Here is a 13,042-nt window from a genome sequence, read left to right on the forward strand (position 1 = left end):
GTCCATGAGTCAGTCAGTGCCACTCCGCTCTTCATGACCTTTCTGAATTCAGCACTTCCAAGAATATCGATTCATCCAATCAGGCAAAAGCAAGGAATTTAGAAAGTGAAATGAAAAAAAAAAAGAAAGTGAAATGAACTAAAATAGAAAGTGAGGATTACCAACACTTAGGGTGTCAGCATGGGGTGGGCCTCCCCCCTCCTCCATTCCAACACAGAGGGAGACCAGAGGGCAGAGGGGAGTGACCACAGAAGGACAGTTTTGAATATGCAACCAGGGGTCCTTAGTAACGCCACGCATTTATAAACAAGAATAATCGTTGTTCGAAGTTGTTCGGGATTTTGTTTGTTTGCATTTATTCTTCAGTCACATGTTTTTCGGGGCTAGAAAAAAGGTATTCCCTTCCATTCCTTTTCTCACAAATCTGGTTTAGAGAGAGAGAGAGAGAGAAAAAAAAAAAGATTAAAGTGCTGAAACAAGGTATTTTTTTTTCCCCTCTGGATGAACTGTTTTATAATAAGCTACCTGCTGAGGTCAGGAAACTGAGATCAATGGCTTTCTGCTCGCACAGAAAATCACGAGGGGGATTCATAGCCACGAGCTTTCGCAGAGAGGTGGTCACCCACACACGACCCCTTTGCACCTAGTCCAGCTTTTGTTTGCAACCATTTCTGTCTTCTGCTTCCCACTCAAGCAATGCTACCAGCTCTCCTGGAGGAGAAGGGCTTCCCGCCAGCGCAGAATGCCCACCATGTCTATGCCCTAACGTGAAGCAGAAGAGTGAAGGGGTGGTTGGAAGAAAGGAGAAAAGGGAAGAAAAGGGGAGGGTAGGAGCCAGCTGCTCCCTATGCCCTGATAAGAAGCATATTTTCTCGACTATTAGGTGTGTGATGCTCAATAGGGAGAGGAATGGTCAAAATCAAAATAAATAGCCAACGGAAATAGGCGGCCCCTCCCTGGGAATGGTAATTGCACAGGATGAAAGTTTATCCAAACACATGAGAAAAATGGTTCACGTTGGAGGAACAGGGGGGAAAGGAGTACTCCTTACTGGAAAGGAGATTTGTTTACAACATTTTATTTGCTCCTTAGTTTTTAATGCTGTTCTGGCCCCATGTCCTGTAAACAGACCAGCTTTTCCATTCTCTAGTGGTGCCAGGAGAGCCAAAGACGGAATAGGCCTAGTTGGTGCCAGAATCCTGAGCGACTGAGGTCTCACAGTTACAGGATCCCACGCCCAGCTGGGGGTCTGAGAGGGGAGCTTGTTGGTCTGCAAGAAGGGTGTGATTTGAAATCAAGGTGTGGAAACAGGGAGAAGGCCGTCTGGCTTGTGGATGCCCCCACAGGCTTGGAAATCAGCTCTTCTCTCTTCTCTAGGAGAGGAGGCAACAGAGAGGGCTGCCTCCCCACTGTGATGTCTAATTGAGTATTCTGTAGGGCTTCCTTAGTCAGCAGAGACAACTGACAGATTCTGCAGAGAACTTGGCCTTTGGGAGAAAATGCTCGACTAGTATCAGACTCAGATGAAGCGAATGGGGGGCTGAAAATGCCTAGAAAGGAGAATTACTGTTCTGAGAGCAAGCATCCAGACATCATCAACCTCTGTATTGTTGGCCGGCCACTCAGCTCTATCGTAATACCAAACCAAAAAACCCAAACAGCTCACCCACAACCAGAGAGAATCAGCGAGGTCATGTCACATCTGGAAAGCATAGACAAAATGGCGGGCTTCACATATGTTCTCCTCTTCCCACCCAGACACAGAGACCTGAGCCAAGAGTCATGGCGGACAGGCCCCCAGGGCTCCGTGTTCAGAATACAGAGCTAAGATCCCACATTTACTGAGTGTCGTGTCCCTGGCACTGTTCTAAGTGAAGTCCCTGCAATAACTCATTCCAACCTTGCATCTACCCTATGAAACAGTTTAGAGATGTGGAAACTGAGGCCTGGGAGGCTAAGTTCCTCCCTCCAGCTCCCATTGTTAGAGGTCAGCGGAGTGGTTCAGGCCCAGGCCGTCGGTGCCCAAGTCCCTCTCCTTCATAGCTGCTCCATCCTGCCCCACTTTGAAGATGGTGGCAACCTAAGACAGGACCGGAGTCCCTACATTTCATGAAAAAGAGCCTTCTGCCTCTACCCCAGCCAACTCACATTGTACCGAAGTGTAAACGAAAAAAACTCATTAGTGAAACAGTGAGATGTGAGGTATTTGTTACAGCAGCCTGCTGTGACGAATACAGTTTGCATTTTCCAGTCTCTCCTGAAATGGCCATGGGGAAACGGGAATACTGCACTTAGGGCAGGGGACATGCAGGGGAAGCCCAAGGGCAAGTCCTGGAACCTCATTCAGCTTAGTTTCCTCCTCTATGTAAACGAGGCCTCAATCCCTTCTCACTCAGTTGCCATGAGATTCAAATTAGAAGCTTTGCAAAGAGCTTTAAAATGATAAAGGACAGTAAAACACCACACTGTATTAGTTCCTGAACGGCCTAATTTTTCTTGGCTGAATGTCGCATTCTCTCTCACATGTCTGAAATTGGTCCTAGTGGCCATCACCCACAGATGACATCCACTTGGTCCAAACTCTAATTTCACTTCTTGGTATGAGGTGAGAAGAGGAGGTGGCCTTTCAGTTCTTCTCTTCCTCAAATGGTGAAGTTTCCACCTACATTTCTGCTCTCCTTTCTCCTCTTTTATGTGCTTCTCCCCTTGGGAGAGGTAATTAATCAGAAGCAAATGGGAGCAGACTCTTCTCTCCCTGGGTCTTCTCTCCCTGGGTCTGCTTGCTCTTGAGTGGGGCCTCTTCATCCATTGCCTTCTGTCCCCAGGTGGTAAGCCAGGAACCCAGGCCCATCCCCTGGAGCAGGGGATCGGCCCATCATTATCTACTAAGTCCTCTGCCTGTGACTTTCCACCAAGGTTTGTGTTAGGGGGAAGAGCAGGTGGCATTATCCACCCTCATTCACCAGTACTCCTAACCATGAATTCATGTGGCAAATGTGACTGATGGTTTTACATGTGCTGTTCTTGTCTAACCAGACTGTAAGTAAGATCCTGAAGGCAGGGAACATCTCAGATGTGTTGTTGTGTTTTCTCTTCTGTATTTTTCCCTATTAGACACTGTGAAATTCTTTAGAAATTTTGACCTAAATTTTTTGACTTAAAGGTCCTCTTTCCCACCTTAAAAATGAATCTAGCTCTCAAACAACTAGCGGAAAAACCAGGCACATGTTATTTCAATAATAACGTGGTGCTGGGGCACCAACCAATCAAGCAACAAGCACATTTTCTCTGCACTGTTCAGAAACACTTTATTGATTAGAGTGGACAAACAAACAGGCAGATTTGGTGGTACACACAGAAAAGGATCCTTCATAGAAGAAGTCAACTCAACATCTCTCTTGTATATCTTCCCTGTAAAAGCCACCATGCCGCAACCTAAGGGCTCTGAACGTCAGGCTGTCAATGACTTTGATTTTGAATGTCAACTTTCACCAATAAGACTTGGTCAAAAGTGATTGAACCCTATAAATCTCCGTTTTCTGGGGATGAAATGTCAATCACAGTGCCTTCCATGTGACCTTGAACATTATTGGGAATTTCAGGGATACATTTCAATGTGCAAGGAGTGACCCATTTCTTTTTCTTATGAAGGGGGGAAGTTAGAGAGATGGAAGGGGAGAAGGGGGTGAGAAACAGAGGGAGAGAGAGAGAGAGGCAGGCCCTTGGGGAGAAGGGGATATAAAAACCAGTTCAGTATGAGCACAGTAAATGACATGAAAAGTGTTATGTTCAATGAAGGAGGGATAAGCATTTTCTGAGGGCCTATGCAATGCCAGCTGCTTTAAAAGAATATGTAAAGGAGGGGTCACAACTGGATGAGAGGAGAGGAGAAATCCAGGAAGGTTTTCTAGAGAAGGGAGCATTTGAGAGCGCCTGGAAGGATTAGTGACTTCAGTGGCCTGGGTGCCCAACATTGAGCTTTTCAAACATAGGCTCAGACCGACAAAATTATCAGAGGACTGAAAATCATGCTGAGTTCAATCAAAAATCACCACTGGAGTGTGAAAGGAACTTTCTTAAGTAAGCAATTCCAGAACATTCCCAACTTTTGGCTCCATGAGTTGTGGCAGGGAACCATTATATCCCGGGCAGGCTGGTAAGAGGCACCCTCCATGGACAGTTAGCAGCATGGCCCGGAAAAGGGCACACAGGGTCTGCCGTGCAGGAGTGTGCCCACAGTGGGTGGGTTAACAAACACTGCCTACGAGACCTGAGTACCCATGAACTACAGAGCTTTGGAACAGACTGGCTTGCACTCAGGATGTTTAAGGCAAAGAATAAAGATGATTCCATCTGGTTCAGTTTCCCTGCAGCTCACACTTGGAAACTGAATACACTGAGTGGCTGTCCAGCCTCTGGGGTCTGACTGTTTCACTCCCGGGAGAGCAACAAGCCCAGAGCAGAGCCCAGCTAGCGTTCACAGCTCTACCTCTACCAGTTCACCTTTCAACACCTCAGGTTACAGTCATCTGTCACTATTAGGTAGGAACAGTCACATATGAAGTAAAGGTTACACCTCAGAAAAAGGAGACTTACATCTTTTTATGCCTGCAATTATGCTCATTTTAAGCTTAAGGAGAGGCAAGACCTTTGCCCAATATCCTTAGACCAAGGTCATTAAGAATTCAGGGCAGAGATCGCTAGATGAATGGATAAAGAAGAGGTGGTATGTACATACAGTGGAATATTACTCAGGCAAAAATAAAGAAAATTGAATGAAATCTTGCCATCTGCAACAACATGGATGGACCTAGGGGATATTAGGCCAAGTGAGATAAGTCACAGAAAGATAAATACCGTATGATTTCACTTATATGTGGAATCTGAAAAAATAAAAAAATAAAAAATAAATGAACAAACCAAACAAACAAATCCACAGATAGAGAACAAACTGGTGGTTGCCAGATGGGAAGCGAGATGGAGGGATGGGTGAAAAAGGTGAAAGGGATTAAGAAGTATGAATTGGCAGTTATAAAAATAATAATAGGGATATAAACCGCAGCACAGGGAATATAGTTAATAATATTGAAATAACTACATATGGTGTCAGATGGGTACTAGACTTATGGGGGTGATCACTTCATAAGGCATATAAAGGTCTAATCACTATGCTGTACACCTGAAACTAATACAATATTGCATGTCAACTATAATTGGAAAACAAATTAATTAAAAAAAAAAGAGTTCGGGCAGAGGATGGAGAGGGCACCCACAAGAACCACCAAACCACTGGCATGACCAATCCCCTGGCCCGCCAGAGCCCTGAACATAGACATTTTATGAACAGAACAATACGTCTTCCATACTCTGCTCTCCCCCTCTCCAAAATTCAGATCTGAATTATCATAAGGGGGGGAAGCAAGAAAAGGAGGATACGGGAAACAACTGAAAAAAACAAACAAACACAAAGGCCCTTCGACAGAACTTGATAACCTGGAGTACGCGGTGATTGGCGCCTGACGGCATACAAAAGCCAAAAGGCAGGTCCCAGGACGGATCAACTTAAGACTTAATATTTGCCTGTCACTAAGCAAACTAATAAATCCTCTACAGTTTTAGCCACATAGAGCTCCAAGTTTTTATTTACTGGTCAAAACTGCAGGCAAGCTTCGCACACACCCCCCACCCCCCAGTCACCCTCTACAAATAGCAGTCCCCCTCTCCCACCTGTCATCAGTCTATGTGTCTATTTGCATTCTCCTTCAACAAACTCATGTTCAGTGCAACTGATGAGTGCAAACAGCTTTGAAGTATTCTTTAGTAATGCACTTCCTGGGACAGCCCTGTCTGGGGCTTGCACAGCCAAAGGCAAAGGGAGAAAGTACTACATGTCGGAGAACAGGCAGACATCCACTGGGTCAGGCAAGGCTCAGAACTTGACACCTGGAAACTCAAGACCAACCATTTATAGATGAGACTTTCCCATTTTATAGATGAGAAAACTGAGACCCCGAGAAAAGGATTGAGTGACTTACAAATGACCTTAGAGCAAGCTGAAGCTGAGGCAGGACTAGCATGCAGGTTTCCAAGTCCCCTCAGTTCAGCATTTTTTTAAAAGAGTCCTGAAGATTTGGGCAGAGATGGGCTCCCTCTGCCTGCTTTCTCTCCAAAGTAGAGGTAGGGGGATCCAGCCCTGCTTTGCAACAGCCTGGCATGAAAGAGTCTTATCCAAGGCCAGTGGCCATTCCCAAGGTCACCTTTATGCCCTTTAAAACACATCCTCCTGAGCAGAGGGACTTACTTCACCATTAGAACCTCCGATCTTTCCGTCAACACACAGGTTTCCAAGACCATTGGAAGAGGGTAAAAATCTCTGCGTTTCAACGCCATGGAAAAATCTCAGAGGGAAACTTGAACAAAACCTTGGGGAAAGGCGGCACTACTTGAGGTTAAGTTATGCTCGTAATGAATTAAAGCACAATCAGAATGTCCGGCACGTGGGTAAAATACTGTTCCACTGACCTTGGTCAATGTCTGATATACTGTTCTCATCAGGAACAAAAAATAGCACATCTTTAAGTCGTGAACTCTATCAAACATGACAGCACTGTGGCTGTCAGACCTGGAAGAGCTTCAGGGATTATGTGTCCCGACTCCTTCATTTTGCATGGAAGGAACCAAGATGAGGGACTTTCTGAGACAAAAACTCAGGCCTCCTTGTCTCTTCACTCTGTGCTTTTTATCAGCATAAGACATACTCGTACTACCTGGATCCAGAAATAAGAGACTGGTACAGGTTGGGGAGAGGGCAAAATGCATTTGGCTGAAAATCTCATTAAGAAACTGATCTTCATGGCCACTTGCCAGCCCTAATGAATTACTCTGTAAAATTCCACAGCTTCCCCACCAGGGTGAATATCATTCGCCCTCTCACCGCCCTCTCCCACTCTGCCAAAAAGGCTGCCTCACCCAAGGCTGGACAATCCCTCCTGCGATGTGGGAAAGGGGGTTCCTGCATTATTCAGAGGTGGTATTAGATAAGAGGGAGGCTTTCAACCACTGCAACCTCTGGGATTCTGGGATTCACATTGGATGAGAAGATAAAAAAGAGAGAGAAAAAGGTTACTTTCGCACAACAGCGGGACTTCCTCTGGAACCAATGATTCCATGTGGGACATACATGAAGGAAATACCTAAAATGAATTCAGCTTTTTAAAAAGAAAAATGGCACCCCAGGAGCTGGGCTAGCATTCCTTCAATGGCAGTGAGCGTCGGAACAGAGGCAAAGACCCAGGTACAACCGACGGGCCGGTGGGTGTCTCAAGCTTAACACGTGGATAATGTAAGAGGACGCTTTCTAGATGTGTGTAAGCTCATCGCGACCTAGCACGCAATGACCTCCCTGTGGCCACACCACACAAGATGAGTGGGATTCGCCCAACTCATCGCCCAAGGCTGGTGTTCTAGCCCTGCAGACACATGGTCGATCTTTCAGCAGAAAAGATGGAGGCCTGGTCCCATGGCAAGCAGCAACAACTTCAGGATGGCAGGAATCCCGAAAGCCTGGCTTTGGCCAACCTGACAAGAATCTGTAATTTGCCTTCAGATTGTTCTTACTTGTCAAAAAGTCTGCTGGCACAGCCTTCCTCTCCTCTACCCTCCCCCACTACCACCGTCACCACCTGCTCCTTTCTCCCCATCGAGTCAGTGTCTGCAAAGGTAAGCGGGAGCTGGGAGGTCCCATTCAACACTATCTGCATGGAACTTAAAGGTTATCTCGGAGACGTTAGAGAGAAAGCACACACTTAGGCCCAATTTACATGCCCTTGATATTTTAAAGGAGCCTAGGGTTCAAAGGAATTTCAGGAAGTCCTCTAGACAATTCCTTAGCTCTCCAGACAACACCATCCCGAAGATTTTAGCTCTTAGTCTCTGTCTAGCTGAGATGCAGAATTTTCTTCTTGGCTCATTATTCTACATAGAATGTGCATGTATCACACACACACACACACACACACACACACACACACACACACACCAGTCTATTTTCTACTGTTCCGAGTGGCCATGTTAGTTTTTGTTTCTTAATGAACTATTGTTTTTAATAAAGAACGTTAGCTTCACCTTCTTACGTAGGACTGTGTTGGAGAGAAGCCCCTGACACCTTGAATGCCTGCCACGTGCACTGTCCATAGCACTCATCTGAAAGAAGTGGTCTTGGCTGGTTCTTTACACCTAGGTTTTTATTCAACATTGTGCAACCCTGTCACCCTGGAAACCACTGATTTGGCCAAGATCGGGGGCTGATCCAATGGCATCTATCTATAGGCTGCCCAGTGGCCAGACACAGGGCTCTGAATGGCAAATGGCCAAACCAATCAAGATCACGAGAGGGTCATCAAATCAGCCAGCAGGGTGACCAACTGTTCTAGTTTGCCCAGGACCATCCCAGGGTTAGCACTGGAAGTCCTGCATCCTGGGCAACCCCTCAGTCCTATGCAAACTGGGATGGTGGGTCGCCCTCAGCTCATCACCACAGCAGAATTCTAGAATCAGTGGATCCTGCTGCTAACAGCTCAAGATGCCCAGGATGTGACCATTCTGCTATCCCTAGAAACCACTGACTACAACTGGGTATGGGGAAGGACTTGAGGCTTCTTGGAAAGGCCTCGCTGGGCAGCTGCTGGGTAGACTGTTTCTTGTCTATGTTCCGTCCACAGCAACTTGGGATAAGCCAGCCTTTTATGGAGGCAACACAAGTGGGTCTCTGCTCTTTGGAACCCAAAGGACTCTACTACAACAAGTCTGTCTGCTGCCAAGGAAGGCAGGTAAAAGACCACAAACAAGCCTTACATTTCAAGAGCGTGAACCCTCCGCCAGAGGTTCTTCTCACGCGTTTTATGGTGAGTCGGAGATGCCAAGCTGACCCCCTTGCTCCACTGAGACGACGTCGATGTCACTAAATGGTCACACAAACACATTGCCTACAACACAGGGAATGTATATGTGGGTATATATATATTTAATTCTTTTTACAAAGACAAGTCATCCATTCGCTTTGGAAATTGAAAATGCAAACCTCTTTGGCTCTGCATTTTGGCTGACCCATCCCTGAGAGGGAGGGCATGTTTCCAGCCATGCGTATGGTAGCTACAGAGTGAATGGAATAAACAGGACTCGGGTTTCACGGGGCCCAATCTGTTGTCAGGCGTGTGTGCCATCAGCACACACTGGAGAGAGAAGAGCCTCAATAAATTCCACCATCGATGGTAGTTGGACAGTCTGTAAGGAAGTCCCCTGTTCTGTCGTGGACCCCATCTGCCACCTGAGAGAAGAGGGTCTTCACAGCTGAGTGTGCTTCTGTATCCATAGAAGTCACACTCGGAATGAACAACAGTGTTCATTCTCTGCTCCTCCAGATGCACACCTGTGTGTGATCCCAACCGAGATGGCTGAACGTGGACCACACCAGCCTTCACAATCCAGCTCCCCTGCCAACGTCCCCACCAACGTCCCTGAGAGCCTGAGGAACTTCTGTACCTCTGCATCACTCTGGAACCTGTGCGGCCAGATCCCAAATGAAGGAGAAGACGGTTCTCATAGCAATGCACACACTTCCTTAGAAGGAGAAGGAACAAAACTTAAGATTCCATTTGCCATAAGTGTGGTTAACTATTCACTCTGTATCGGCTGGAAGATAATGGAGCAAACAAGAAGAAGTGTTGGGTCCAAAGGCGCAGCAGACGTGGAGGTGGGGGGGGCATGAAGAGGGTGTGGCAGAAAGGCCTTTGTTCCTGGGGAGGAGCAGAAGGAGAGTCTTAAGAGGAGGCAGCAGCCGAGGAAACGTTCTCCACAGAAGTAAAACAAGGCCTGAGATCACAGTGTCTTCTCCAACTGTAGGTCACGTCCCACCATGCGTGCGTCTCCAGGCTCAGGCAAGTGAACACACAGCCGATTTCTCAGTGCAAGGGTCTTTGCACTGAGGAATTCTTCATCATATCCAGAGCTCTTGTCTCTTAAGAGACGGTCCCATCTTAGCCAGGTCCTTCAGGGGGGCCCTGGTGGCATCCGCTGGCTCCGTGAAGCTTCCTGGTGGGAAGTGTGGGTGAGGCAGAGCAGCCCTTTGCCAGTCCTCTGCCAGTCCTTCCTAAGCCTGCAGATCAAGAGACAGCATCAGAGTGAGACTCTGGCTTCTGCTCTTCCTACAGATGTCTTTCAACAATAAGCATCACTTTACTGTCTTTAGTCCATAATAGTCTAGCTACTGAAAGAACACAGACTGCTTCCAAAAGCAGGATTTTAGTTAAAAAGGGGAAATAGACCTATTTATACAACTCAAGGAACTCCCTGTACACTGGATCATGACCAGGAACCCTTCACACAAATGTCACCACTATACCCAAAGCTGATGTTTTATTTTTTTTAAAAAAAGTACCACTGAGTATATACAGCCAGCCAAGAGGAAGTGGAAAATTCCATTTTTCCACATGTCACTGTTATGTCCGTGAGATGTAGGGCAGGGAGCATGGAGGTGTCAGATCACCCATTTTACAGATGGGAAAATTGAGGCACAGAGGGTGCCAATGTTCTCCATATGGGATGACAAGAGTCTGGTCCCTAATCCTGTTTACTTCATCTGGCACTTCTCTCTGCTTTGATAAGTCCCTTAACAACTAATTAGGAAATTATCCAGAGTGGATAGGGGTCCCCCAGAGGAAATGGTTTCACACATTTCTCTTTCCCTAATTCTGATGGCAAATAAATGAAGATGGACTTGGTCTCATCATACTTTCCTCACTTCCACCCATGTCTGCATAATCCCCCCATTTCTGAGTGACGAATATATTCAGTACCACCAAATGCCTTCAGGAGATGTCCCCATTTTAAAATTGACGGGGTCCATCAATTCAGGCAAGGGACCTATTCACAGATAATCCGGGCTTCATGACGGGTTGCTTGTTGGGTCCGAGTCCAGCAATGGCCATCCACCCATAAGGAATCACTTGGACAATTATAAATCCATGCATTGGCCAGTACCATACTGGATTGGATGCTATGGATACAGACAAAAACCAGACAGGCAAACCCCGCCCCTAGGCCATAGGAGAGAGGTAACACTGATCAAGCTGGAAGCCAGAAGGACAGCAATGTCTGCAGAAACTACACTAAGGATTCCGGAAGCAGCCTGGGCCACCAGGTCCCCTTCTGTCCCTGTAGACAGGTGAGGGCCACAGCTCAACCTGGTGCAAGGTCACTCAGCTTCCTGTGGACTTTGGCTAACCCCTGGCAGGGATGTGTGCAGCTGCCGTGCAACCCAGAGAAAGGATGCTAACTGTCAGAGATGGGAAGATGTCACAGTGAGGGCCCGGGGGAGACTAAGTTGGGAGAAGATGGTTTAAAGACAGTCCTCTGAAGAAGAGCTTCAAAAGGAGAGAGTCTGCGTGTTCCAGTCACCTACCCCAAAAAGCCAGCCGATGTGCCTGCACAGAGGTACTCTGCCACTCCAGGTGGCTCTGTGACAGGTGGCCAAGAGGGAAATCCTCAGTCTTTGTCCAGGTGTTTCCCAGGCCCTCTGGATACTTTCTTTCACTTGGACCCTCAAACACCCCCCAAAGTTCTGCTAAGCTTTCTCTGGTTTTCTTGCCCTTCCTGGGCAGCAGCCCACTGAGCTGGCGCAGACACGGCCGGGAGAAGCCTTTCCCTGGGAGATGCGCACAGTTAGCAAATGAACTGGCAGCAGCCCGGTGAATCACACAAGGACTTCCTTCTTGTTGCCAGGCAACCGCATGCACTTGGCAGTGGGACATTAAACACACAAGAGAATGTTGGGAGGCACTTGCAAAATAAAATAAAAAGCACAACATACAACACCCCAGACTCATCCCAGCATGGCTGACCCAGCCGAGGGTGGGGGCGGGAGGGGGGGAGTCAGGATGGAAACAAGAGAATGAGCCCAGTGAAGAAAAATGAGGTTAGGACATAACCAGCCTAAGCAGAGCCTAACACTTCTTCCCTCCTCCCACTCCCCCCCCATCAAATTACTTTAGGTGTAGCATTAGTATTTGGCCAAAGACACACCTCTGTTAACCTAGGGAAAGGCAATGGGGGGGCACGTGGATTAGCAGGCACCTAGAAATTTGAAGGCTCACCTCGGAACACACAGCCCTGAGGGTTTCTGACGCCTGCTGCGGGTCTAACATAGCTGCTGTTTATGCTTCTCTGTTGTGCACTCTCACCCAGGGTAAGTCACTCTGCCACCTCTAGGGCAGGACCCCCTCCCCCCAGTCCTTTTCCACTTGAATGTTTTTGTGTCCGTTGCTATGACCACTGGGAGCTGATTAGACACGTCTCCCAACACACTGCCTTGCCCTTCAGACCCTGTCTCTGGCCTCTCTGAAAACTCCTAGGACAGAAGTGAAATGTTACGTATGTTTGGAACAGCTCATGGCAGAAGCGCTGGGGACAAAGAATGGAAGAACAGCAGCAAGAAGCCCCCGATGGTGGGCTAAATATGAGACCCCCAAAAGAGCCACATTCTAATCCCTGCAACCTTGAATGGCACCTTCTATAGCAAAAGGGACTACGCTGATGTGAATAAATTAAGGCTCTTGAGATGCAGAGTTTATCCTGGATTAATCACAAGAGTGCTCCTAAGAGCAGGCAGACGGAGATCTGACACAGGACAGGGAGCAAGCGATGTGACAATGGAAGCAGGAGGCTGCAGTGGTTCCAGGAAGGAATTGTGAGGCCAGGAAAGCAGGTGGCCTCCAGAAGCTATTAGGTTGATGCAAAAGTATTTGTGGTTTAAAAGGTTAAAAACAAATGCAAAAACCGCAATTATTTTTGCACCAACCTAATAGAAAAGGTAAGACAACGGATTTTCCCAGAGCTTCCACAAGGAACCAGCCTTGGGGATACCTTGACTTTAGCCCAGTAAAACTGGCTTGCAGAACTAAAAGAGAATAAATTGGTATTGCTTTAAGCCACGAAGTTTGTGGTAATTTTACAGCAGCACTAGGAAACTAATCTTGTCAATCAGGGC

General features: G+C 47.2%; 1 protein-coding gene across 1 annotated transcript in view; it reads right to left on the reverse strand.

The window, feature by feature from the left end:
• The window catches only part of LOC109451865 (uncharacterized), a 209,554-nt gene that overhangs the window by 55,708 nt on the left and 140,804 nt on the right, over positions 1 to 13,042 (reverse strand). Inside the window, exon 4 of the mRNA XM_074319365.1 lies at positions 8,854 to 10,153. Coding sequence (XP_074175466.1) covers positions 10,148 to 10,153 — 6 coding nt within the window. The 3' untranslated portion in view covers positions 8,854 to 10,147. The remainder of the gene's footprint in view (positions 1 to 8,853; positions 10,154 to 13,042) is intronic.

Source organism: Rhinolophus sinicus, linkage group LG15, assembly GCF_036562045.2.
Source record: "Rhinolophus sinicus isolate RSC01 linkage group LG15, ASM3656204v1, whole genome shotgun sequence".
Taxonomy (NCBI): domain Eukaryota; kingdom Metazoa; phylum Chordata; class Mammalia; order Chiroptera; family Rhinolophidae; genus Rhinolophus; species Rhinolophus sinicus.